The sequence below is a fragment of the Jaculus jaculus genome, chromosome 11 (genome assembly GCF_020740685.1).
Source record: "Jaculus jaculus isolate mJacJac1 chromosome 11, mJacJac1.mat.Y.cur, whole genome shotgun sequence".
NCBI classification, from domain to species: Eukaryota; Metazoa; Chordata; class Mammalia; order Rodentia; family Dipodidae; genus Jaculus; species Jaculus jaculus.
This window is the reverse complement of record NC_059112.1, coordinates 108699155-108720825: the sequence shown is the minus strand read 5'-3', so window position 1 is coordinate 108720825 and position 21671 is coordinate 108699155. Positions and strand designations below refer to the sequence as shown.

At 54.8% G+C, this 21671-nt stretch overlaps 2 protein-coding genes across 3 annotated transcripts in view; both read left to right on the top strand.

Moving 5' to 3' along the window:
- Mgrn1 (mahogunin ring finger 1) overlaps nucleotides 1-16572 on the top strand; it is a 44651-nt gene extending 28079 nt beyond the window's left edge. The window contains exons 10-17 of one of the 2 annotated variants that reach the window (XM_004652232.2): nucleotides 242-401; nucleotides 3546-3655; nucleotides 5531-5596; nucleotides 7418-7644; nucleotides 9019-9142; nucleotides 9386-9428; nucleotides 10080-10178; nucleotides 15111-16572. In XM_004652232.2, the coding sequence (XP_004652289.1) occupies nucleotides 242-401; nucleotides 3546-3655; nucleotides 5531-5596; nucleotides 7418-7644; nucleotides 9019-9142; nucleotides 9386-9428; nucleotides 10080-10178; nucleotides 15111-15223 (942 nt within the window). In that variant the 3' untranslated portion in view covers nucleotides 15224-16572. The remainder of the gene's footprint in view (nucleotides 1-241; nucleotides 402-3545; nucleotides 3656-5530; nucleotides 5597-7417; nucleotides 7645-9018; nucleotides 9143-9385; nucleotides 9429-10079; nucleotides 10179-15110) is intronic. The other variant, XM_004652233.2, reaches the window with a different exon arrangement.
- A 2949-nt stretch (nucleotides 16573-19521) lies between these two features.
- Nudt16l1 (nudix hydrolase 16 like 1) lies at nucleotides 19522-21281 on the top strand. The gene is made up of 3 exons (XM_004652235.2): nucleotides 19522-19723; nucleotides 19807-20067; nucleotides 20498-21281. Exons 1-3 carry the CDS (start codon nucleotides 19532-19534, stop codon nucleotides 20717-20719), a joined length of 675 nt encoding a protein of 224 aa, XP_004652292.2. The 5' UTR covers nucleotides 19522-19531; the 3' UTR covers nucleotides 20720-21281.
- Nucleotides 21282-21671: the final 390 nt, after the last annotated feature.

Here is a 21671-nt window from a genome sequence, read left to right as displayed (position 1 = left end):
GGGTCCGGGCACAGGAGCTCCTGTTCCAGGCAGTGGCGGGCCCGGGCACAGGAGCTCCTGTTCCAGGCAGTGATGGGCCCGGGCACAGCAGCACCTGTTCCAGGCAGTGATGGGCCCGGGCACAGGAGCTCCTGTTCCAGGCAGTGGCGGGCCCGGGCACAGGAGCTCCTGTTCCAGGCAGTGGCGGGCCTGCCCTCCGGCTCTCAGAGAGCCGCTGATATAAAGGCTTTTGTTTCTGCAGCCTTCTGATGATGAGAATAGTGACAACAGCAATGAGTGTGTGGTGTGCCTGTCGGACCTGCGGGACACGCTGATCCTGCCCTGCCGCCACCTGTGCCTCTGTACGTCCTGTGCTGACACGCTGCGGTACCAGGCCAACAACTGCCCCATCTGCCGGCTGCGTAAGTGCCACCGGGGCCCCACACCAGAAGGCACTAGAGCTGGGGGCTGCTTTTCCACAGCAGTCCTGGACCAGCATGATGTAAGGACCACCAAGTACCATGGAGTTTTCACACAGGGCGTGATGCCAACTGTAGCAGACAGCTTTAGGTTTGCTGAGATAAACTTTCACATCAGGCACAGTTACGGAGGAAGGATTTATTGAAGCTTACGGATCTAGAGGAAGTTCCATAATGGCAGAAGCAGCTGGCCTGCCTTCACAGGCCCAAGCCAAGAGAGAGAAGCACAAGCCAAAAAGTCACACAGCACAGCACACTTCAGGAACTCCAGCTAGGCACACTTTGCTTATCTTTAGATTGGAATCTCAAACCCACCACCAATGCAAACTACAAACTAATAAAACGCTAAATATATTGGGGACCATCTGTTCAAAGTACCACAGCAACCGTGTGTGCACAGCAGTGTGGACCCCAGCTGCCTGGGGCCGGGGGAGGGGAAGGCGGCCGCAGTGCTACTGCGGACAGGTGTGTGGGACACTTGCACTGGCCAAGGACAGTGAAGGGAGTTACTGTGAAGGTTACAGAGAAAGTCTTTTGAAGACACTGAAGTGGGAACAAGTGTTAAGTAGAAAATCATAGGCAGAAGCCAGGTGTAGTGGTGCAGCCTTTAATTCCAGCACTGGGGAGCTAGAAGTAGGAGGATCACCCTGAGTTTGAGGCCCCCCTGAGACCACATTATGAATTCCACGTCAGCCCTGGCTAGAATAAGACCCGACCTCGAAAAACCAAAACAAACAAAAACATCACAGGCAGTGGTCAGGTTGTCTGCCACTATTGTGGACACAAGAAACTTGCCCAAGTTCTGGCTAGTAAGAGAGGGAAGTGGAGTCTAGGCTGGGTTTTGGCTCCTGCTCTTGACCCCGTTGTTTGAAAGTAGTGGCAGCTCCTGGTGGCTGTCCCATAGGAGCCAAGGCAGTTGACAAGGCAGCTCCTCGGCACTGTGGGCAGGCTGAGGTGTAGGTATGGGGCACATGGGCTGGCAGACCGGAGGCCGGGTGGAAGCCCCAGCTGAGGCAGGGCGGGCCGGTCTCTGAGGCCCTCCCGCCGGGAAGCGGTGTCGGCCCTTCATCCCTGCAGCCCCGGTGCCCAGCACGCTGAGGCAGCCACAGGCCGGGAAGCCGCCTGTTGGAGCAGCCTGATCAGTGCCATCCACTGAGCGCCCAGGGGATATTCTGTTGCTCAAGGCTTCCCCCAGGGCCCCCACAGACCTCAGCTTGAGGAGATGCTGCAGTGGAGCTAAGTGTCAAGTGTCCCCAGCTTGTGGCTTTCTGGGGCTCTCAGGAAGCCTGGTTTGAGACCTCAAGAGGCCAGAGTAGGGCTGGAGCAAGTATGTAGCCTGTTGTGGGCTGCTGAGCGGGGCCCTTTCCTTGGCTGGCATGGGGCTGCTGCCGTGAAGCTCTGTGAACCCCAGATCCAGCCCATGGCACATGGCCTTCCTTGTCTGGGTGCTGAACCTCCAGATGTGGACAGTTTTGAGTGTGGGAGGTTGACCGTTGCATGAGCTCCAGATGCTAGAAGCACATAGGTCTCCCCCATGTGAACTCTGTGTCCCTTACAAGGAACAGATGGGTAACTGAGGGACAGAACCACAAGCGTAATGGTGTATGATCAGGATGGCAGCTCCATGGAGGGCTGTGGTTGGCAGGAAGAGAAGGAAGCCCTTCCTGGGCAGCCCTCCTCCGGGGCCAGTACAGCAAATGCTCGGACACACCAGCCAGCCCCTGAAATTCTTACGTGGGGAGCTGGCATCAAACTGAGGTCCACAGATGAGTTCAGAGTGCCCGTGTGGCTGTGGTGCCTCTGAGCCAGTTTCTCTTGGAGATGGGAATGGAAGCCTCCCATCACAGACCAAGAGCTGGCCCAGCTACTCCTGGTAGACGATTACGGTTAAGCTGGAAAGAAGTACCGCTGTCCTGTGCCTATACTAACTGTCCTCGGCACCAGGGTGCAGATTCTTGACTTGTCCTGTTTTTTTTCCCATTTTATTTTTTCAAGATTTAGAGAGACTTTGTTAGATTAAGAGAAGGAAGTGGGGCTGGAGAGATGGCTTAGCGGTTAAGCGCTTGCCTGTGACGCCTAAGGACCCCGGTTCGAGGCTCGGTTCCCCAGGACCCACGTTAGCCAGATGCACAAGGGGGCGCACGCGTCTGGAGTTTGTTTGCAGAGGCTGGAAGCCCTGGCGCGCCCATTCTCTCTCTCTCCCTCTATCTCTCTTTCTCTCTGTGTCTGTCGCTCTCAAATAAATAAATAAATAATTTAAAAAAAAAATAAATAAATAAAGAGAGGACTATCAGCAATAAAACTATTAAAAAAAAAAAAAGAGAGAAGGAAGTGTAGAGAGCTCCTGCCTTGCGGAAGGTAGAAGGCGTGGAGAGTCTGTGGGAGTGGGGTCCTGGCTGAGAGAAGCAAGGGCTTGCCAGAGCAGGGACCTGGAGGCCTAGACATCGGGAACGATGAACAGATGGGCGTGGTGGCGCATGCCTTTAGTCCCAGCACTTGGGAGGCAGAGGTAGGAGGATCACTTGTGAGTTCGAGGCCACCCTGAGAGTACAGAGTGAATTCCAGGCCAGCCTGAGCTAGCATGAGACCCTACCTTAGGGTGTGGGGGAGATGAACAGCCAAAAGAGGTGTTTCTTCCCCATTTTATGACCTAGTTATTGTAGTTCATGGGCTGCACCTCCCCCTGCTGTATCCTGGGAATGTCACCTGTTGAGCCACTTCAGTGGGCAGAACTGGCACCAGGAGACCCACGTCCTGATACGTCCTCCACGCTCTGCATAGCCAGCGTCTGCTCCACTTGTCCTTGAGGTGTCGCACACCTCCCTCACCCCCGGTCCCCGTCACTTCAGTCTGCTGGTACCAGCACCCACAACCAGTGTCTCGGAAAGGCTGGGCCTTAGGATGGCTTTCCACCTCTCGGGCTCCTAGAAACTGCCTGTGAACCCATTTATTAATGGTCCCCGCGCCTGATCTGGAAACCTGTTCCCTGGGTGCTGTAGGTGGCATGGTGTGAGCGCGCTCCTCGTCTGGGAAGTCTCCCCGCGGTGGAGATGCTGTCCTCCTTACGGGCCTTTTCTTCTGTCGCAGCCTTTCGGGCTCTCCTGCAGATCCGGGCTGTGAGGAAGAAGCCAGGGGCCCTGTCTCCCATCTCCTTCAGCCCTGTCCTGGCCCAGAGCGTGGACCATGACGAGCACTCCGTAAGTGCCTCTTTCTTCCTTCCTCATCTTGCCCACCGAGCAGAAATGGGCCCCGCAGGAGACTGAGATGCTGATGGCATACCAATCTGGGCTGTGAGTCCCTGCCCACAAGACAAGAGCCTGCAAGGCAGGCATGGGCCCTTCGCTGAGCGATGTCTGCAGTGCAGGTCACCATCTCTGCTGTCGCCTTCTTCCCAAGTACACCTAGCCTGTGGACTAGCCACAGCCTCAGCCTGGAGACCCCTCCACAGGGGACTGGCCACACGCACAGGGAGACCTTGCTTCAGGCAGGCCAAGGTCTTGTTACTTAAATGATCTAAAGAAAGAAAGAAGGAGAGCAATGAAGAGAACAGACTCAGGACTTAAAAATAGAGGAGACGGGGGTGCTCAGATGGGTAGGAGGTGTGGAGCAGGAATGTAGACTAGAAACTTGAAGTAGCGTGGTGGCTGGCTAGGCAGGGCATGGCATGGCCTCAGGCTCCTTCCTGCCTAGGCTCCTTTCTTTTCTAGGCTGTCCACTGAGGGGGTTGAGTCAGTGGCCTCCTCTTTGAAAGAGCAGTAAACCCTGGGGCCTGGAATGTCTGGGATTAAGCCTTCCTGTGGTAATTCCTTGAGGCTTCCTTTGTTTACATCTGCACCTGAGCTGGTTCCACCAACCACCCCAGTAGCAAGTGTGATCTGCTTCCAAACACTGACCCAACATTTAAAAGTCCAGAAGGGTCCCTTAAAACCCAGATTTTTATTTTATTTTACTATTTTTGTTTATTTATTTTTTGGTTTTTCAAGGTAGGTTCTCACTCTAGTCCATGTTGACCAGAAATTCACTCTGTAGTCTCAGGGTGGCCTCGAACTCATGGCGATCCTCCTACCTCTGCCTCCCAAATGCTGGGATTAAAGGCGTGCGCCACCACACCTGGTAAAACCCAGACTTTTTTTTTTTTTTTTTTGCTTTATTTTTTTACTTTTTGGCTTTTCTTTCAAAACCTTGAAGTTGTGTCTGGGCTTCTAGAACACAGTCGTTATTACTCTGCAAGAGTCCTTCTTACAGAGAGAACCCAGCTCCTATGGGCTTACTCCACAGTGGTGCTTGCTGGTCCCGGTTGGTATGAGGGCTCCTGTTCTGCCTCCCCTCCCGGTACACTGCGTGGGCTTTGAGACCCCCCCCCCCCATGCCTGTTGATTTGTTATGGTGAAATGTGCTTAGGTGGGGTGCCCCTTGAAGGACAGGCTCTGGCTGTTGCAGAGGCATTGGCTGGGGCTTAGCACTCTGGGACTGTGGCTAGTTGGTGTTGCGCATCTCTGTCACAACTCTGGTCCCTTCCTGTGTGTCCCTGTTATAGTGAGTGAGCTGAGTACCGGGTGGCTTTGGCCTTGACTGGAACCGGCCAGCAGCTCTAGCCTGGCCCAGGGGGGTGGGGGAGAGGGGTGGTCAGAACCCTCCCTGGGAACCACCGGCACTTCGCAGAGTTCAGAGTACCCCGTGGGCTCTTGTTCTCTGCCACTTTCCCTGTCTAGGCCATTTCTGTGTCAAGCCCACACGTGGCATTTTCTTCAGGGAGTCATGGCTTAGATAATGGCAGGGTTGAGCACCCGGCCCTTTTCACACCATCTTGACGGGGAAGACCCCGACCTCGGGTGGGTGGGGGTTGAGGATGAGGGTGGGTCCCACACCCTCGCTGCTCCGAGTGAGGGGTACCAGGAGCTGGTCACATGTGCGGGCAGTCCTCCCGAAGTGACCAGGCAGAATTTGTGTTCGTGGCGTCCTGTTTGTGAATTGCCAGGCGTGCGTGGAGGGCAGTAAACTGGAGGCCCAGCTGCCCCAGACCCATGCCGTGTGGGGTAGGGTTGTAAAACATGTGATTTTTATTTTGACAGTGTCCCTTTAAAAAAGCAAAGTCGCACCCTGCCTCCCTGGCCAGCAAGAAACCTAAAAGGGAAACAGTAAGTGTGTTTGGTCCTACAGCTCCATTATTTTGCCCCGCACCCGTATTTTTAGACCATCAACAAGTGTGGGAAGTCATTTTCACCGCCGGCTAATATGTTGAATTAACACCCTGTCAATCTGCTCTCCCAGTCCCAGCGCCCTGCTCAGGAAGGGAGTTTGCTGGAACAGGCAAAGCTCAGGGCCTCTTGGCACAGAGCCAGTCCCCTGGTCTTGCTGCTGGGCAGTAGCCAGCCTCAGGCCACACCCTTCTTGCCAGCTTTGCTCTGCCACAGCTCCCAAGTGCCCCTGTTTCCCTTTTTTTTTCTTGCTGGCAGCGGAATGGATGCTGACAGTGGAGCTGGTCTCGCTGGCTGCTCCTTGTGCAAACAGCATTCCCCAGGCGTGCTTGTTGGTCTTGCAGCTCTGGCTCTCTGTCCCTTGGTGTTTGGTTCTTTGGGCCAAGGACTCTGGTTTCCTGGCATTTTCTCTGCACCCCAGAGAACAGGCAAGGGGAGCAAGAGGTGGGTGCAGACTTCTGCCTGGAGTCCGGCTGACCTGGGTGGAGCCAGTTGAAACCCCATGATGTGACTTAAGGAAGTTGCTTGAGAAGCAGCTAGAGGTTTTGCTTTTTGGAGTGATGTGGGGTTTGGAGTAGTTCTTTACCTTTAAAGATTTATTTTTTTAAAAAAAATATATTTATTTATTTGAGAGAGAGGGAGAGAAAGGCAGGCAGACAGAGAGAAAGAGAGAGAATGGGCATGTCAGGGCCTCCAGCCACTGCAAACGAACTCTAGGTGTGGCTCCCCTAGTGCATTTACATGGGTCCTGGGGAAATGAACTGAGTTCCTTTGACTTTACAGGCAAACGCCTTAACCGCTAAGCCATAAATATTTATTTTTATTTATTTGAGACAGAGAGAGAGGGAGAGAAAGAGACAGAGAGAAGATGGGTGCTGCAGGGCCTCTAGCCACTGCAAATGAACTTCAGACGCATGTGCCACCATATGCATCTGGCTTCATGGGACCTGGAAAATTGAACCTGGGTCCTTAGGTTTTGCAGGCATGTACTTTAACTGCTAAGCCATCTCTCCAGCCCATTCTGTACCTTTAAATCAAAGACAAGTGGGAACAGATGAGGAGTAAATAGCTACAGGTACAGACTCACCACAGCCTGCTTCTGTGTGGCGCGTGGGGTGGCTGTGAGGAGCATCACCAGCGTGTGGCCCTTAGAGCGGCAGGGAAGAGCTGCCCCTCCACAGCACGCTGGGGCCTGATTGCTGCTCCGTGGAAGCCAGGCGCTTTCCTTCCTCCTGAGCCTGGCTGACTCCATCTCCTCCCAGTGAGGCTGCAGTAGCTCTTACCTACATTGTTTCCCTACTGCCACCTGGCTTAATGTTCGTGGAAGCCAGACTTTCCCTTTGCCCAGGACACGTGTTGGCATTGGTTCTCTTGCCTAGCTTGGCTCTGCTCTCCCCACTCCTGAGCTCCCTTTGCTGTCACTAACCTCGCTTTCTCCATTCCTGCAAGGCGGGGACAGCGAGCCGGCTGGGGGCTGGCCAAGGATGGGGGTATGGTTTTTGCAAACACACCCGTGACTCTCATCCTGGGCATCTGGGTCAGGGTTTGCGCTAGAACTGGTGTCCGGGGGAGTCCTAGGCATGGTGTCTTCAACTCTGCAAGGAGGCTCTTGACATTAAGTCCCTGGAAGGTTAACAGGATACTATCAGCAAAGCATATCTGGGAAGTAGAGTATCCCTGGGATTGGAGCCTATTTCTGGGGCTTCGTGGCTATTTTCAAGGAGTCTAGTTGTCCCTCCTCACTTGCCCTTGTCCCCACAGAGCTCTGACACTGTCCCACCTGGCTATGAGCCCATCTCTCTGCTTGAGGCGCTCAATGGTCTGCGGGCCATCTCTCCGGCCATCCCTTCAGCCCCCCTCTATGAGGAAATTACTTATTCGGGCATCTCAGATGGCCTGTCCCAAGCCAGCTGTCCTCTCTCGGGCCTTGATCGAATCATGGAAAGTGGCCACCAGAAGGGCCAGCAGCAGACCAAGTCTCCAGACAGGTGAGGAGCAAGTTCCTAACAGGCCAGTGTCTTCTGGGCTCCCTCTGGAGGTATGTGCCAGCCCCGTGTGTGTGTGTGTGTGTGTGTGTGTGTGTGTGTGTGTAAAATTTATAAGGTTTCTCTGATTTTACAGAATGTTTCACTTTTATATCTTTTTTATTGATTTTTTTTGGGGGGGTTTCAAGGTGGGATCTAACTCTAGCTTAGGCTGATCTGAAATTCACTAAGGAGTCTCAGGGTGGCCTTGAACTCACAGTAATCCTCCCACTTCTGCCTCCTGAGTGCTGGGATTAAAGGTGTGCACCACCACATCTGGCTCAAAACCACATTGTCTTTTTTGAGATAGTCTTATGTGGCCAAGGCTGGCCTTGAACCCCTGATTCTCCTGCCTCTACATTCCAGGCACTGGGATTAAAGGTGTATAACTCCACCCCCAGCTATATGTCTTCTCTTGAGATTCACTTGCCTATTTATTGGATGATTTGGTGTTTTGAGGTTCAGCTCTTAGAGTTCCTTATGTGTTTTAGGTATTCCCTGTCAGATGTTTTTTTTTTTTGTTGGTGGTGATGGTGGTAGATTATGTGTTTCTACCACAAAGCTCTGTCTTCATACCTAATGTTACAAGGGGCCTTACAAGGTTCCTATTCCTCTAGCTGGCTCCTTTAGAGACAAGCAATGGGTGGCTGATTAGCCCTGTTGTGTTGACTTCCTTAAGGCTGTTAGTTTTTTTTTTTTGTTTTGTTTTTTTCAATAGAAAGATATAGAGTTGGGGGCTAGGGAGATGGCTCAGCAGTACTTGCTTGCAAAGCCTGCCTGCCCAGGTCCAGTTTTGTATCCATCCACATAAAGTCAGTTGGGTATTTGTTTGCAGCAGCAAGAGGCCCCAGTGTAGGTGAGCCAGGTGCAGTGGCTTGTTCCTGTTATCTTAGCACTTAGGAGGCTGAGGCAGGAGGATTAATGAGAATTTCAGGCCAGCCTGGACTATTTAGCAAGTTCTAGGCTAGCCTAAATTACAGAACAAGTGGCATACTCTGTCTTAAAAAAAAAACGCTGAGCAGAAGAAAAACACAAGGAGGATAAAAGGAAGCTGCCCAGGTCCCTGACAGATAGCAGAGCAACTCCGGAGACCCAGAGATCCGTGGAGTTGCTTCTTGTCAGGAATCCAGCTTCTCGTCTAGAAATCAGAGGCCCTCCGGTCCTGGGCGGGGCCCTTAGAGGTCCTCTCTTGGGCATGTCTGCCTCCCAGAGCACCTCTTTCACTCCTGGTAGATAGTAAAGGTCCCTGTGGTTGACGTCAGGCTGGGGGGTCTGCGGGCTCCGCATTGCTCCTCCAGCCGTCCTCCAAACCAGCTGCCTCCATGCTCGCCCCTCTAGCGCGCCGCGGGCCCCGTCGTCGCCCGTTCATGAGGAGGACGAGGAGAAGCTCTCGGAGGACTCCGACGCTCCTCTCCCGCCTGGCGGCGCAGAGTTGGCGCTGCGGGAGAGCAGCTCCCCTGAGGTGAGCCCGCTCCTGGCCAGGCCTCCAGTGCCAAGCCCCAGACTCTACCGCTCTGCGAGGCCCTGCCCAGACTCCGTGGCCCAACCCTGGTGTCCTGACCGTGGGGTGGAGTCTGGGAGGGCTGTAGGGGAGGCCATATCTGAAGCCTGGCCCCTGGGATGGCAGCTGTCCTCAGTCTCAGGAGTTTGGCCTGCTCAGGCCTGAGGCTATCTGCACCAGTGGCCTTTCTTCTTTGTCCCCTAGAGTTTCGGAACAGAGGAGGTTGATGAGTCGTCACTAAAGCAAGGTGAGTCCCTTCTCCCTGGTGGTCCTGGACTCCTTGCTCCTTACGTTGTTTCTTAGGATCCTGGGTGGTTAGTGTTCAGGACTTGCCATTATTGGCCACCCCTCCGTGTTTGTCTGGGGATGGCTGCCTTCATATGGAAGGAGAGCCCTTTATTTTGTTGGCTTTTGTGAGCTGCCTGGCCATCTCTCTTGGTTAATAATGAACCAAAAACCACTGGCACAGGACAGCCTGTATGACCTGGGTCCCTGCCAGTCTCATACTGGCAGTACCATGTGGTGAAGGGCCTCCCCGGCCTGTCTCTGCCCACTCAGTCCCTTCACATATCACTGCGAGACACACGAGGAAAGCAACCTTGGGCCTGTAGAGTATTGACTGGAAGTGACAGAGAGGGGATGTGGCCCTGGCTGGCAGTGAGGACAACAGAATGCTAACGGCTCCTTTGTTATGCCTTGAATCTTTCCAAGGAAAAGTTCCTCTACCCTTGTGAGGCCCACTTGTGGGCTGATGGGCTGGCTCCTCCATTGAAAGATCCAAAGGCCTTGGGCAGAAACAGTGCTTTCGCGCCTTAACAGCTAAGCCATCTCTCCAGCCCCACCTCCCTGTATTTGTTTTGGGAGTTGGGGTCCTGATCTTGCCCCTCCACTGCTTCAGGGAGCCGTGTGCCCTCCATTGAAGACGTCCTGCAGGATGGCAGCCCCCAGCACCATGGCTGTAGCCAGCCAGGCCCTCCTGCTGACATCTACCTACCAGGTAACAGCATGTGGCCTTCCAAGGCCTTGGGTAGAGCCTGCCTGTGTTCCCAGCCAGGCCCAGGGTGGGAAGTCTTCTCTGATAACCTGTGTGACCTTTGCAACTCCAGTTCATCTCTCTGGCTCTGCATTGAAATCTTCTAACTCCCAAAGCAAGACTTGGGCCAGGCTAGGGTTGCCTCCCACAAGGCCTTGGTCCTGTGGAGTGGAGCCTGTGTGTAGGCTCCTTCCCATCCTGGACAAGCTCAGCTTGGGGAAGACAGGACAGGTGGCTTGCACAGGGACAAAGGCCTTTTCACTGTCTACCATCTCCTGGAGCCCAGGCCAGTACCAGCTGGGATTACTGTCCTTTGTCCCTGGTCCATGCCAAGGGAGCATTTATACCAGGACTGATCTCCACCACTGCTCAGGTGAAGCAGCACACTCCCAGCCAGGCAGGGGCAGGCTGGGTGTGGCAGGCACGAGTGGGGCCATGGTGGGGCAGTGGTCGTGCTGCTCCTTTGCCCGCAATTCAAGCCTGGGCCCTAAGCTTAGCTCCTCTGCTGTGTACTCTGCTTGCGCGAAATTCTCTGCGTCACATTTGGGCCCCAAATCTGGCTTTTAGGCTTGCCGCAGCTCCTGTAGTCAGAATACACAGCCATGTTGCTTTCAAAGAAAGACAGGATCTTAGGAGCTGCTGCCTAAGAAGCCTGGCTCCTCCATGTCACAGGGAAGCCCCTTGGTCCCCTGCTTAGTCCCGGGGCCTGCATTGCTCTTTCTGTGTCCTTGACCTGGGCATCAGGTGGTTGTGACATGAGTGGGGTGTACCTGTTTCCTGAATGAGGAGTGGCCCATGGTGGCTGATGGGGATATAGGAATCAGCAGTTGTGGGAGAGCAGCTGCTGGTGGTCTATTGGCCCACCATGGCCCACCCAGAACCAACCCATTGATGAATTGTGTTTGAAACACATCCTCAAGCACATACTAAAGGGACATAGGATTCCAGTATGTTCTTGGAAGGACCTCCAGTAATTCCTTCCCATTATAGACGTGGGGGTGAAAGGAGGGTCATGGGTGTAAGCTGTGCAGGGAGCCCCTGGGGGTACCTTGACCATCTGCCATCCAAAAACCCTGCCTCCTTTTGTGCACTGGACACAGAAGAGACAGACGCCTGCAGCGCTGTTGTGTTCAGTCCCCCAGCGAGGGTCTACCAGGAGGTGGCCAGCCGTGGAGGCTGTAGGAAAAGCGAACGTGAAAAGCTGGCTGCAGCCAGCCCAGCACAGGGACCGTGTCAGTGTCCCTGCCTCTGAGCCCAGCTCCACGCTGAGAGCCACCTGACACAAGCTAGCTGGCTTCTTGTTGACAGCAGCCCAGATTGCTGGCTCTTGCATGGTGCTGGCAGCAGGGGGCGGGGCTGTGTCAGCTGTGCACACCTGTGTGTGTGCCCTTTACTCACGTGGTGGTACCACTGTCTTATTTTGCTGATTAACTGGGTTGCACACCTTTCCACATCTGAAAGTGCGTACACATACAGGAATTCTCATTCTCTGACAAGCACAGCGTCTCCTGGGTAGAAGCGGCATCCTTCCCTGAGCCCAGGTCCCCTGGAGGGGGGAAGGAGGTTGGGCAAAGTCCATAACATGGTGGAGATGTAGGTGCTCCTGCCTGCCCTGTGCTTCCAGGAGCCCGGCCTTGCCCGTGGCCTGCGCCTGCTGCGGTAGTTGACGGGGGCGGGGAGACCCGGCAGCACTGCCATGTCCCTTTCCATGGGGGTCTGTCACAGCAGCTCTTTCTCCGTGGTTGCAGCAGATGATCGGTGGGTGGTCTTGTTTCTAGGCAGCCTCACCCCATCTTAAAATTCATGCCTTTCCACTAACTGAGCTCGTCTGTCTCTCCCTCCTCTCTGCACAGCCCTGGGGCCTGAGTCCTGCTCTGTTGCTATAGAGGAGTGAGCTGGCACGTGACTTTCCTCCACACTTCTGGTGGCTCAGCTGGGTGTCCTTGCACAGAGGAGCCCACTCCCCTAGGGGTTTCCTTCTGGGTTCCGAGTCCAGAGCCCTCTGATGGCCGCTGTACCTTTGTGCCCAAGTCATGGCCTCCTAAGGGTCCTGACTTTTGGAGCTGGAGGTTTCCCCATCTGGACAGGTGCCCATTCAGGCTCTTCTAAAGCTTGGAGGCCCCCAGCACAGGCTCTCAGCCAAGGCTTCTGGAGTTACCCACCCAGTAGGAGGCAGAGCTAGAGCGTCAGGGCAGTGACCTGAGGCTATTCATCTCACCCTCGCTTCACTCCGGGTGACCCCAAGCTGGGACCCATCATCCCACAGTAGGCACACGGGGTGTCAGCAAGCTTTGCTCCTGTTCTCTGGCTGTGTCCCCTCCCCCCCTTTTGTAAATAATAGCAGTGCTGGGGATTGAAACTAGAGCCTTTCTCTGTTAGGCTGGTGTTGCAGTGAGGTTCGCATTGCTGGTAGAAATCACCCAACCAAGAGCAGCTTGTGGGGAAAAAGAGGTTTAGTTAGACTTACAGGTTCGATGGGAAGCTCCACGATGGCAGAGGAAAATGATGGCATGAGCAGAGGGTGGACATCACCCACTGGCTCACATAAGGTGGACAACAGGAACAGGAGAATGTGCCAAACACTGGCATGGGGAAACTGGCTGTAACACCCATAAGCCCACCCCCAACAATACACCACCTCCAGGAGGTGTTAATTCCCAAATCTCCATCAGCTGGGAACTTAGCATTCAGAACACTTAAGTTTATGGGGGACACCTGAATCAAGCCGCTACAGCAGGCATTTTATCACTGAGCCCCAGTCCTTTTTGTTTTTTATTTATTTATTTATTTTTAATTTTATTTATTTGAGAGAAAGACAGATAGAGGGGGAGAGAGAGAGAGAGAAAGAGAGAATGGGTGTGCCAGGGCCTCCAGCCTCTGCAAACGAACTCCAGATGCGTGCGCCCCCTTGTGCATCTGGCTAACGTGGGTCCTGGGGAATCGAGCCTCGAACCGGGGTCCTTAGGCTTCACAGGCAAGCGCTTAACCGCTATGCCATCTCTCCAGCCCCCTGTTTTTTTTTTTTTTTCCGAGGTAGGGTTTCACTCTAACTCGGGCTGACCTAGAATTCACTGTGTAGTCTCAGGGTGGCCTCAAACTCACAGCGATCCTCCTGCGTCTGCCTCTCAAGTGCTAGGATCAAAGGCGTGTACCACCATGTCTGTCCAAAATGTTTTTTTTTTCCGTTTTTCTTTAATATTTTATTTGAGTGGGGGCAGATACAGAGAGAATGGGAGCACCAAACAAACTCCAGGCTCATGCACCACCGTGTGCATCTGGCTTACGTGGGTCCTAGGGCATCAAACCTGAGTCTTGGCTTTGCATACAAATTCCTTAACTGCTAAGCCATCCCTCCAGCCCATAATATATATATATTTTTTAACATTTTATTTATTTTGCAAGGAGAGAGAATTCACTATGTAGTCTCAAGCTGGCGTCGAACTCACAACAATCCTCATACCTCTGCTGGGATTAAAGGCGTGCACCACAACGCCCAGCTTCTTTTCACTTTTTTTTTTTCGTGGTAGGGTCTCACATCTAGCTCAGGCTGACCTGGAATTCACTATGTACTCTCAGGGTGGCCTCAAACTCACAGAGATCCTCCTACCTCTCCCTCCCGAGTGCTGTTATTAAAGGCGTGCACTACCACACCTGGCTTCTTTTCACTTTTACTTTATTTTGAGACAGGAGTCTTACTAAGTTGCCCAGGCTGGACTTAAATTCATTCTGTAGCCCAGGCAGTCCTTGATTTATGATCCTTCCATGTCAGGTTCAGGCTGTGGCTTAAAGCAACTCAAGTTCCTACTAGCTGTGAGGAGCCGTGAGTCACCTCTTCCCAGCACAGTCCCTGCTTCCCGTCTGGAGGGCTTTGGCCATGCCTGTCTCCACTTGTCAACATGGCCCCATGTTCCTGCACACAGCAGCAACCTGTGGACTGCTGAGCCTGTCTACCGGGAGGTCCCCACTGACTCTGGATCCTGTCCCTCAGCCACACACAGATGTTCTGTTGGGGACTATGAGGCTGGTGTCCTGTTTGACAGGGATACGCCAGCCACTGGGTGGCCCAGATGGGTGTTTCATAGGTGCATTCTTGAAAACTAGGCAGACCTGAAGGCTTGACAGGGGAGCTGGGACCTTCAAGGCAGGGTTCCTCAGCAGGATGGCACTATGTCAGCCAGGCCTTTGCCCGTGCCCAGCAGCAGTCTGGTTGTTGGTCCTTGAGCTTTGCTCCTGACGGTCCCTGTTCACTGGAATAGCACTCGAGTGGTAGGCATAGTCACCTCAGCCACCTTGGGTGGAAAAGGCAGCTGCGTGTTGGGTTTACGTCAGGCTTCAGCAGTTGGAGCTTGGGTCAGGCTGGAAGCAGTGGTGTGCAGCCAGGGGCTGTGCCACAGGGCTGCCCTGTGCAAGGCAACAGGTCTGGGGCTCCGGCTGGGACCAGCCTGTGGTCCGGGACAGAAGCCCGCACAGCTGTGAAAGTGACAGAGCAGGCCTCTGTGGAAGGGGGGCTCTGAGGCCTGCTTCATGGAGGAGCTGCTCACTCAGGCTGCCCAAACACCATCTCGCTTCAGTCCCAGCTGCTGTCCTTCCCTGTGCAGGGCTGGACTTAGGCTGTTGAGACTGGGCAGTGCAGGTGAGGGCTGGAAACAATGGGCAGTGCCTATGAAGCTTGGGTGCCCACTGCCTAGGGTTGATCTGTCCTGAGTGGGAACAGGCCTCACTCACTGGCTAGGGTTGAAGGGTCCTCAGGCCCTCTGGTCACTTCTGCTATTCTCACCAGTCATGTGTGGGGGGTGATGAGTGGCCTTGCCACCATGGGCTCTTGAGTTTATGGAAACACAGATGGTGTGTGACCACTAGCCAAGCATGACCCCCTCCTGCCTCTTCTGCCCACAGGATGGTCCACCTCCATGGAGACACCCCACAACCTCGACACCACTGCCCCACCCTGGCCTCCGCTTGGTGGCTCCAGTCCTGAGCCTGGAGCCACTGAGCTGACCCCACTCTGAGAGCCTGGCTGAGCTGGCAGCATGGAGTCCTCAGCACCCTAGACTTTGCCAAGGGGCTTCCCCGGACCCCAGCGTGACTGGCCTCTCCTGCACGCCTCATGTGGCCACCAGGCTTTGAGGGGCCACAGTGACCCTCTATGAAAGAGCACAGCAGACTGCTCCCTCTACAAATCCTCTTTTTTATGGTCAATATATTTGTAAATGGTACAAGATGAAGGACAGCGGCTTTCTGTCCAGGGTCACAGGCCGTAAAGGGTCCCCAAATACCAGGGTCAATGCCCTGAGAACTTAGCAAACCAGCAGAAGAGAATGTCTCCATGAGAAGTGTCCTATTCACAGATTCTGGAAGGTGGGAGGACGCAAGTAACGGTCAATGAAGGAATCTGCCTGCCTGCCCCACACGCGTGTCCCGAGGCAGCCTGCCTATCACTCTGTGTCCCGGCCGTGGCGGCCCTCCCTACCTGCTGTGCTCTGTGGGCTGCTGCTCCCTGCTGGTGCCCTCTGGTACCTGTCCCAGCATGCAGCCTTTCCTCCCACGGCTGGGATGGCTGTGGGCCAGGCCCGGCTGGGTTCACTGGGCTAGCACCACAGCTGCCTGCGGTGGTTGGTGTCCAGCAGTCTGGTCACCACGCCCCATGTGTTCTCATGACTCCCGCTTAGCTTATCTCCTTCCACGCCTTGGATATGTCTGTGCTCGGCTGCCTCACTGTCCGTTCTCCAGGGAGTGGCCTGCCAGCTTCCACTGCTCGCTCCTGACGTGCTCCTTTGTACTTCTATAGTGGGGCATGTCTAGGGGAGGAACAGACTACGAGCCCGCCCAGGAGCGAGGTTCCAGTCTGATGCTTGGCTTCTCAGGCAACCTTGAAACAGAAGGACCAAGGGGACCCCTGACACTGGTGGCTCTAGGCAGAGCTGCTCCGGTGGCGAACTGGAGCCAGTGCTGTTGCCGCTCCCCAACCAAGGAGCTGCCTTCAAGTGGGGAGGGCTGTGGCAGCCTGTGTTAGGGTGCAGAGGCCACCCTAAGGCTCGGGGTCGGCTTGAACTCTGGCTTTGCCTGGTGGGGCACTTGGATAACTCAGAAGTAGCCAACTCAGTCTCTGGAAATTTGTGAGCCTCGTGTGCACAGCTGTCTGCCTCTGCCTAGGAATGCGCACGGGAGCACGTGTGCCCTGCCCCCTTCTCTGCCAACACCTTGGCCTTTGGCCACAGTACTGCTACCATACTTTGAAGGATGGGATGCAGACTGGCCTGTCTGGGACTCAAACATGCTATCATTTTATGTATTCTGATTGGCTAGTTTTTGATTTGTTTTTACTGTATATTTATAGTAATAAAACCATACAGCAATACTCTGTCTGTGCCTTTCTCCAGGCATGGCACTGTAAGGGGAGTTAGTTCTGAACGCAGCAACAAGACGCTGCGTGGCTTGCGGCTGCTCCTGATGTGGTGTCACCTTGATTTAAAAGGACGGTGAGCATAGCTGCAAGCATGGGTGAAGGGCTTTTGCTTATTTTCATCACTGTTCCTCACTCAAGCTGGAGTGAAGTCACACTTGGAATTTGGCTCCTGAGCACATGGTGAAGGAGCGTGGGGTCCAAGTTGTCCTAGCTCCTCCCTCACCGTTATATAAGCCTCTGGTGTTTATTGCCAGAAGAGGACAAAATTCACAGGACTTGGTCCTCAGGCACCTGCAATGTCAGTGAACAGATCATCAGTCTTTCAGGTGTGGGTTCAGTTAGGAGAAAGTCAGTGGAGTGCGATGAAGTCATGGGGCAGGGGAACTTCATTTAGGTATCTTTTTATTGTTTTCAAGGCAGGGGTCTCCCTCTGTAGTCCCAGGCTGGCCTCAAGCTCACAGTGATCCTTAACCAGGTATCTGAAGAGAGATTTAAGCTGAGTTCTAGAAGATGGTTAGCAGCTGGTCTTAGAATAGTGCTCTGGGTAGGCAGCCAGTGCCAAGACCTGGTGACAGGAGTTGAAGCCAACTGGCCACAAAATCTGGAGCAAGGGGTGTTAGTAGTAGATGCCCAAGACCTTGTACCTGGAGACTTCTCATAAGTAGATCTTTTTTAGTAAGAGAATTGGCTTGCCAGGGCCCCAGCCATTGAAATTGAACTCCAGATGCTTGTGCCACCTAGTGGGCATGTGCGACCTTGTGCTAGTGTTACCTTTGTGCATCTGGCTTACGTGGGATCTGGAGAGATCAAAAATGGGTCCTTAGGCTTTGCAGGTAAGCACCTTAACTGCTAAGCCTAAGTAGTTAGTTTTAAAAATATTTTTATTGTCATTAGTTATGGTGGCACATGCCTTTAATCCCAGCACTTGGGAGGCAGAGGTAGGAAGCTCACCGTGAGTTTGAGGCCACCCTGAGACTACACAGTGAATTCCAGGTCAGCCTGGACTAGAGGGAAAACCCTACCTTGAAAAACAAATTTTTTTTTTTTGAGAGGAAAAGGCAGATAGAGAATGGGCACACCAGGGCCTCCAGCCACTGCAAACAAATTCCAGATGCATGTGCCACCTTGTGCATCTGGCTTATGTGGGCACTAGGGAATTGAATCTGGGTCCTTAGGCTTTGCAGGCAAATGCCTTAACCACTGAACCATCTCTCCAGCCCAGTAGTTGGCTTTGAGATATGGATTCTGTGTGCACATGCCCCATGCACGAATGGGAGGCCAGAGGAGAAAGTGCGTTTCTTTCTGTTACTCGAGATTCTCACTGAACCAGGACCTGCTATTTTCAGTCAGACAGGCTGATCAACGAGCCTCAGCGACTCCCTGGTCTCCATTCCCAGATGCGTGGCCATGCCCAGCTGCTTGGCCCTTGCTCCCCTGCCCAGGGTGTTGGCTTCCCAGCGTCAGTGGTCAGTTTCTTGACAAACTGTTGGAGCTGCCGCCATAGCCGCTCTCTGAAACCCCCGGGAGCAGAGAAGGAACTCGTGTCCTGGGCCCACCCAGCCCAGGGAATGCTTGCCACCCATGGGCTCTGCAGCTGCCCAGAGAGACTACTCTTGTAGTAGGGATCCAGTGTGGGAAGGGCCAGGTGAGTTTTGCAGGGCCAAGGTGGGACCCTACATTCCTCCCACAAACAGCACCTTTTTTGGTGTCTGGTACCAGGTTGGGGGGGGCAAAGGGCACCCCTTCCCTGGATCTGCTGTGCCCTAGACCACGTGCTTCCACCTGAGGACCCTTTTTGGATGGAGACCCCTTTCCCTTACTGCCCTGCCCTCTTCAGAAGTGGTCATACCCTTGGAAATCTGGGCTTCTCCTACCAGCTCTGCCTGCTCCACCTGAGTCTCAGGAGAGAGAGGTTCCCTCTGGGTCCTTAACACCCAACCTCCCAATGCCACCGGATCTGACATGTGAGCGAATTTTCAGTATGTCCTGTCAGCCGCCACCCAGCCTTCTGCTCCTCTGTCCAGTTCTGCCTTCCCACATAGACCTGAGCAGGACCTGACCATGGCTCTCCAGACTGCATGGCCCTTGCCCTGTATACTCACCGTAGGTTTGGCGAGTTTTTCTTGGCAAAGTCAAGTCATTGTGGAGAGGAAAGTGGCGCTTGGGCCCTGATGAGCAGGTGGTGAAGAGAGTGTTCAGAAGGTTCCATTGCCTTCCCTTGAGTGGCTGTTCTTCCAATGCTTCTGCGATGGGAAGACTTCTCCAGACCAACACTGAGTAAGCACTAAACACCCTCCAGTCTTGCCGCTTTTTGTTGTGAAAACTGCATAAGGCAGTGGGATCTTGGCACTCACTAACTGTTGGGTGCCTTTGGGATGTGTTGGCTTACTTGGGTCTTTAAGCTCCTGGATTTAAGTCACTTGGTTGCTCCTCCAGCTGAGTCCAAGGGAGCCTCCGAGACTGAGGAGGGCAGTAGAATGCTGCCAATCCCTGCTGTCTCTGCTCACCTGATGAGGGCCATCATTCCGAAGTCTCTCCTAAGCAGGGTGCTGTGGAGCCCAAAGGCAGGAGGCCTGCACCGTCGCTGCCTCGTGTGGCCACAAGAGGGCGGAGTCGCGCTCTGGGAAGACACCTTCAGGCGTGATGACAGCCTGAAGACCCGAAGGCTTTCCGGGTCTGGGGTGCTGAGTCGTGCACACCTGAGCCGCCTCCGTTCTCTGCATCTTGGGAGCTGTAGTTTCCTGGGTCAAGGGCTGGGGCCATCGCCAAGGGCAGCGGCTATTGGGCAGCAGTTGCGGCTCGCCCCGCCCGCCCCGTGGCTCCTCCCAGGCACAGCCAGCCATTGGCGGGGGCGGGGCCCCGCGCGCAGGTGCTTGTGGATTGGCCGTGCGGCGCACAGGCTGGGCTGCGCATGCTCGTAGGGGCAGCGGTGGGCCTTGGGAGCATCAAAATGTCGACCACGGCGGTTCCGGAGCTGAAGCAGATCAGCAGGGAGGAGGCGATGCGCCTCGGGCCAGGCTGGAGCCATTCTTGCCACGCCATGCTGTACGCAGCCAACCCCGGGCAGTTGTTCGGTCGCATCCCCATGCGCTTCTCCGTGCTGGTGAGACCTGGGCGGGCGGGTGGGCTAGCTGGCGGGGGCGGGCAGCCTCGATTACCCCGCCCACTGACCAACTTCTCTTGCAGATGCAGATGCGCTTTGATGGGCTTCTGGGCTTCCCCGGGGGCTTCGTGGACCGGCGTTTCTGGTCTCTGGAAGATGGTTTGAACCGGGTGCTGGGGCTGGGGCTGGGCGGCCTGCGCCTCACGGAAGCCGACTACCTGAGCTCACACCTCACTGAGGGTCCGCACCGCGTGGTCGCGCACTTGTATGCACGGCAGCTGACGCTGGAGCAGCTGCACGCAGTGGAGATCAGCGCGGTGCACTCGCGGGACCACGGCCTGGAGGTGGGGCCGCGCCTGGGTCTCTCCCTTTACCCCCACACCCCAAGGGTTAGCTCTCTGGCCTGGCAGAGCCGGAAGGCAGCGACGGGGTAACGCGCTCTGTCGAAGGTCCGTGCTGGGTGGGCCCTTGGTCGCCAGCAGTGCGTAGAGCGGATTGGGAACCAGGGACCCGTGATCCTCTGGCTGTTGTATTTACCTTGCTGCCTGCCATTACCAGTCCTAGGAGCCGGGTATGGGATTGGTGGGATGGGCCTCCTTGGGGAGGTGGAAAATGAAAGGGTTTTGTAGGGCGTTAGGGATTTTGCGAGGTGTGTGCAGGCCCTTGAGATTTGTCCCTGGAGCCTGGGGCACAGGGAGGAGGGAGGCATATGGGCATCTAGCTGGAAGCCCTAGGGAGGTGTACATGGTTCCCCACTCGGTCCCTGTCCGCCAGGTCCTGGGCCTTGTGCGCGTCCCACTGTACACCCAGAAGGATCGAGTCGGAGGCTTTCCCAACTTCCTGAGCAACGCTTTTGTCAGCACTGCCAAGTACCAACTTCTATTCGCTCTCAAGGTGCTCAACATGATGCCCTCAGAGAAGCTGGCTGAGGCTCTGGCAGCTGCCACGGAGAAGCAAAAGAAGGCGCTGGAGAAGGTGCTTCCAGCCTCCTCCTGAGGGCGCTCCTGTGCCCACCGTTTGCTGCCCTCCCTTGGCTGTGTCTACCCACAGGCCCTAGAATTCCTGTGAAGTGTGCCTTCTAGCGTGTTTGGTTTTGCACCCCCTTCTGACTACAGGACACACAGGCAGCTCTTACTCTCCACTGCCCCAAGCAGTCTCTGGGACCCAGCTACCTTCTCAGGATGGTCAGTAAGTGGCCTGGGCCTGGCTTAAGGATGTTCTTAGCCAACCAAAGGCATCCATCCAGTGAGTATCTTCATGGCCGGTGGAGGCTAAGCTTGCACCCATTTTTCCAAAGTGCACAGCTCCTGGACCCGTCAGGAGTTTTGTTCAGTGGAGGTGACCCTTGTCAGATTCAACTCATTCCCTCAGCCCAGAGTCTGAGCCAGCTTGGGATGGGATGTCGTGCTGTTCGTTTGGGTTGTTGGATTTTCTCTTGTGTGAACTGTGGGCAAGGCTTCAGAGCAGCTTTGCCCCACATGGCCTGGTTCCTGAGGACGGTAGGGCCTTGAGGCTCGGATGTATTATGGAGAAAGACAATAAAGCCGCTTCTCTTCTGCTTGTGTTCACTTCTGGATGGCAGACCAGTCTAGGCTAAGTGGCCTCCTTGGTCCCTAGGGCATGGCCACATCTTCCTCTGAGATGTGGAGGCCACGCCCAGCCGGACTGAGTCCATGGGCACTGAGCTGAAGCCTCCGTCCTGTGACTACCAGAACATTACCAGCCTTTCTCCCTTCTCAGCCCAGGCTGCAAGCGGCTCCAGGGGATGGTCTGGGTTGCAGTTTAGTTGCAGAGGGGCAAAGCAGAGCCACGGTGGGACAGGAGGGCCACGACTGACAGTCTTTTACAGCCCGTGTGAAGAGGGCAGTGGTACATCTGGAAAACCCGCACAGCTCAAGGCTGGCTGGAAAGGAAGGCGGCACTTCCAGCTTCACCTTGGGGCTTAGGA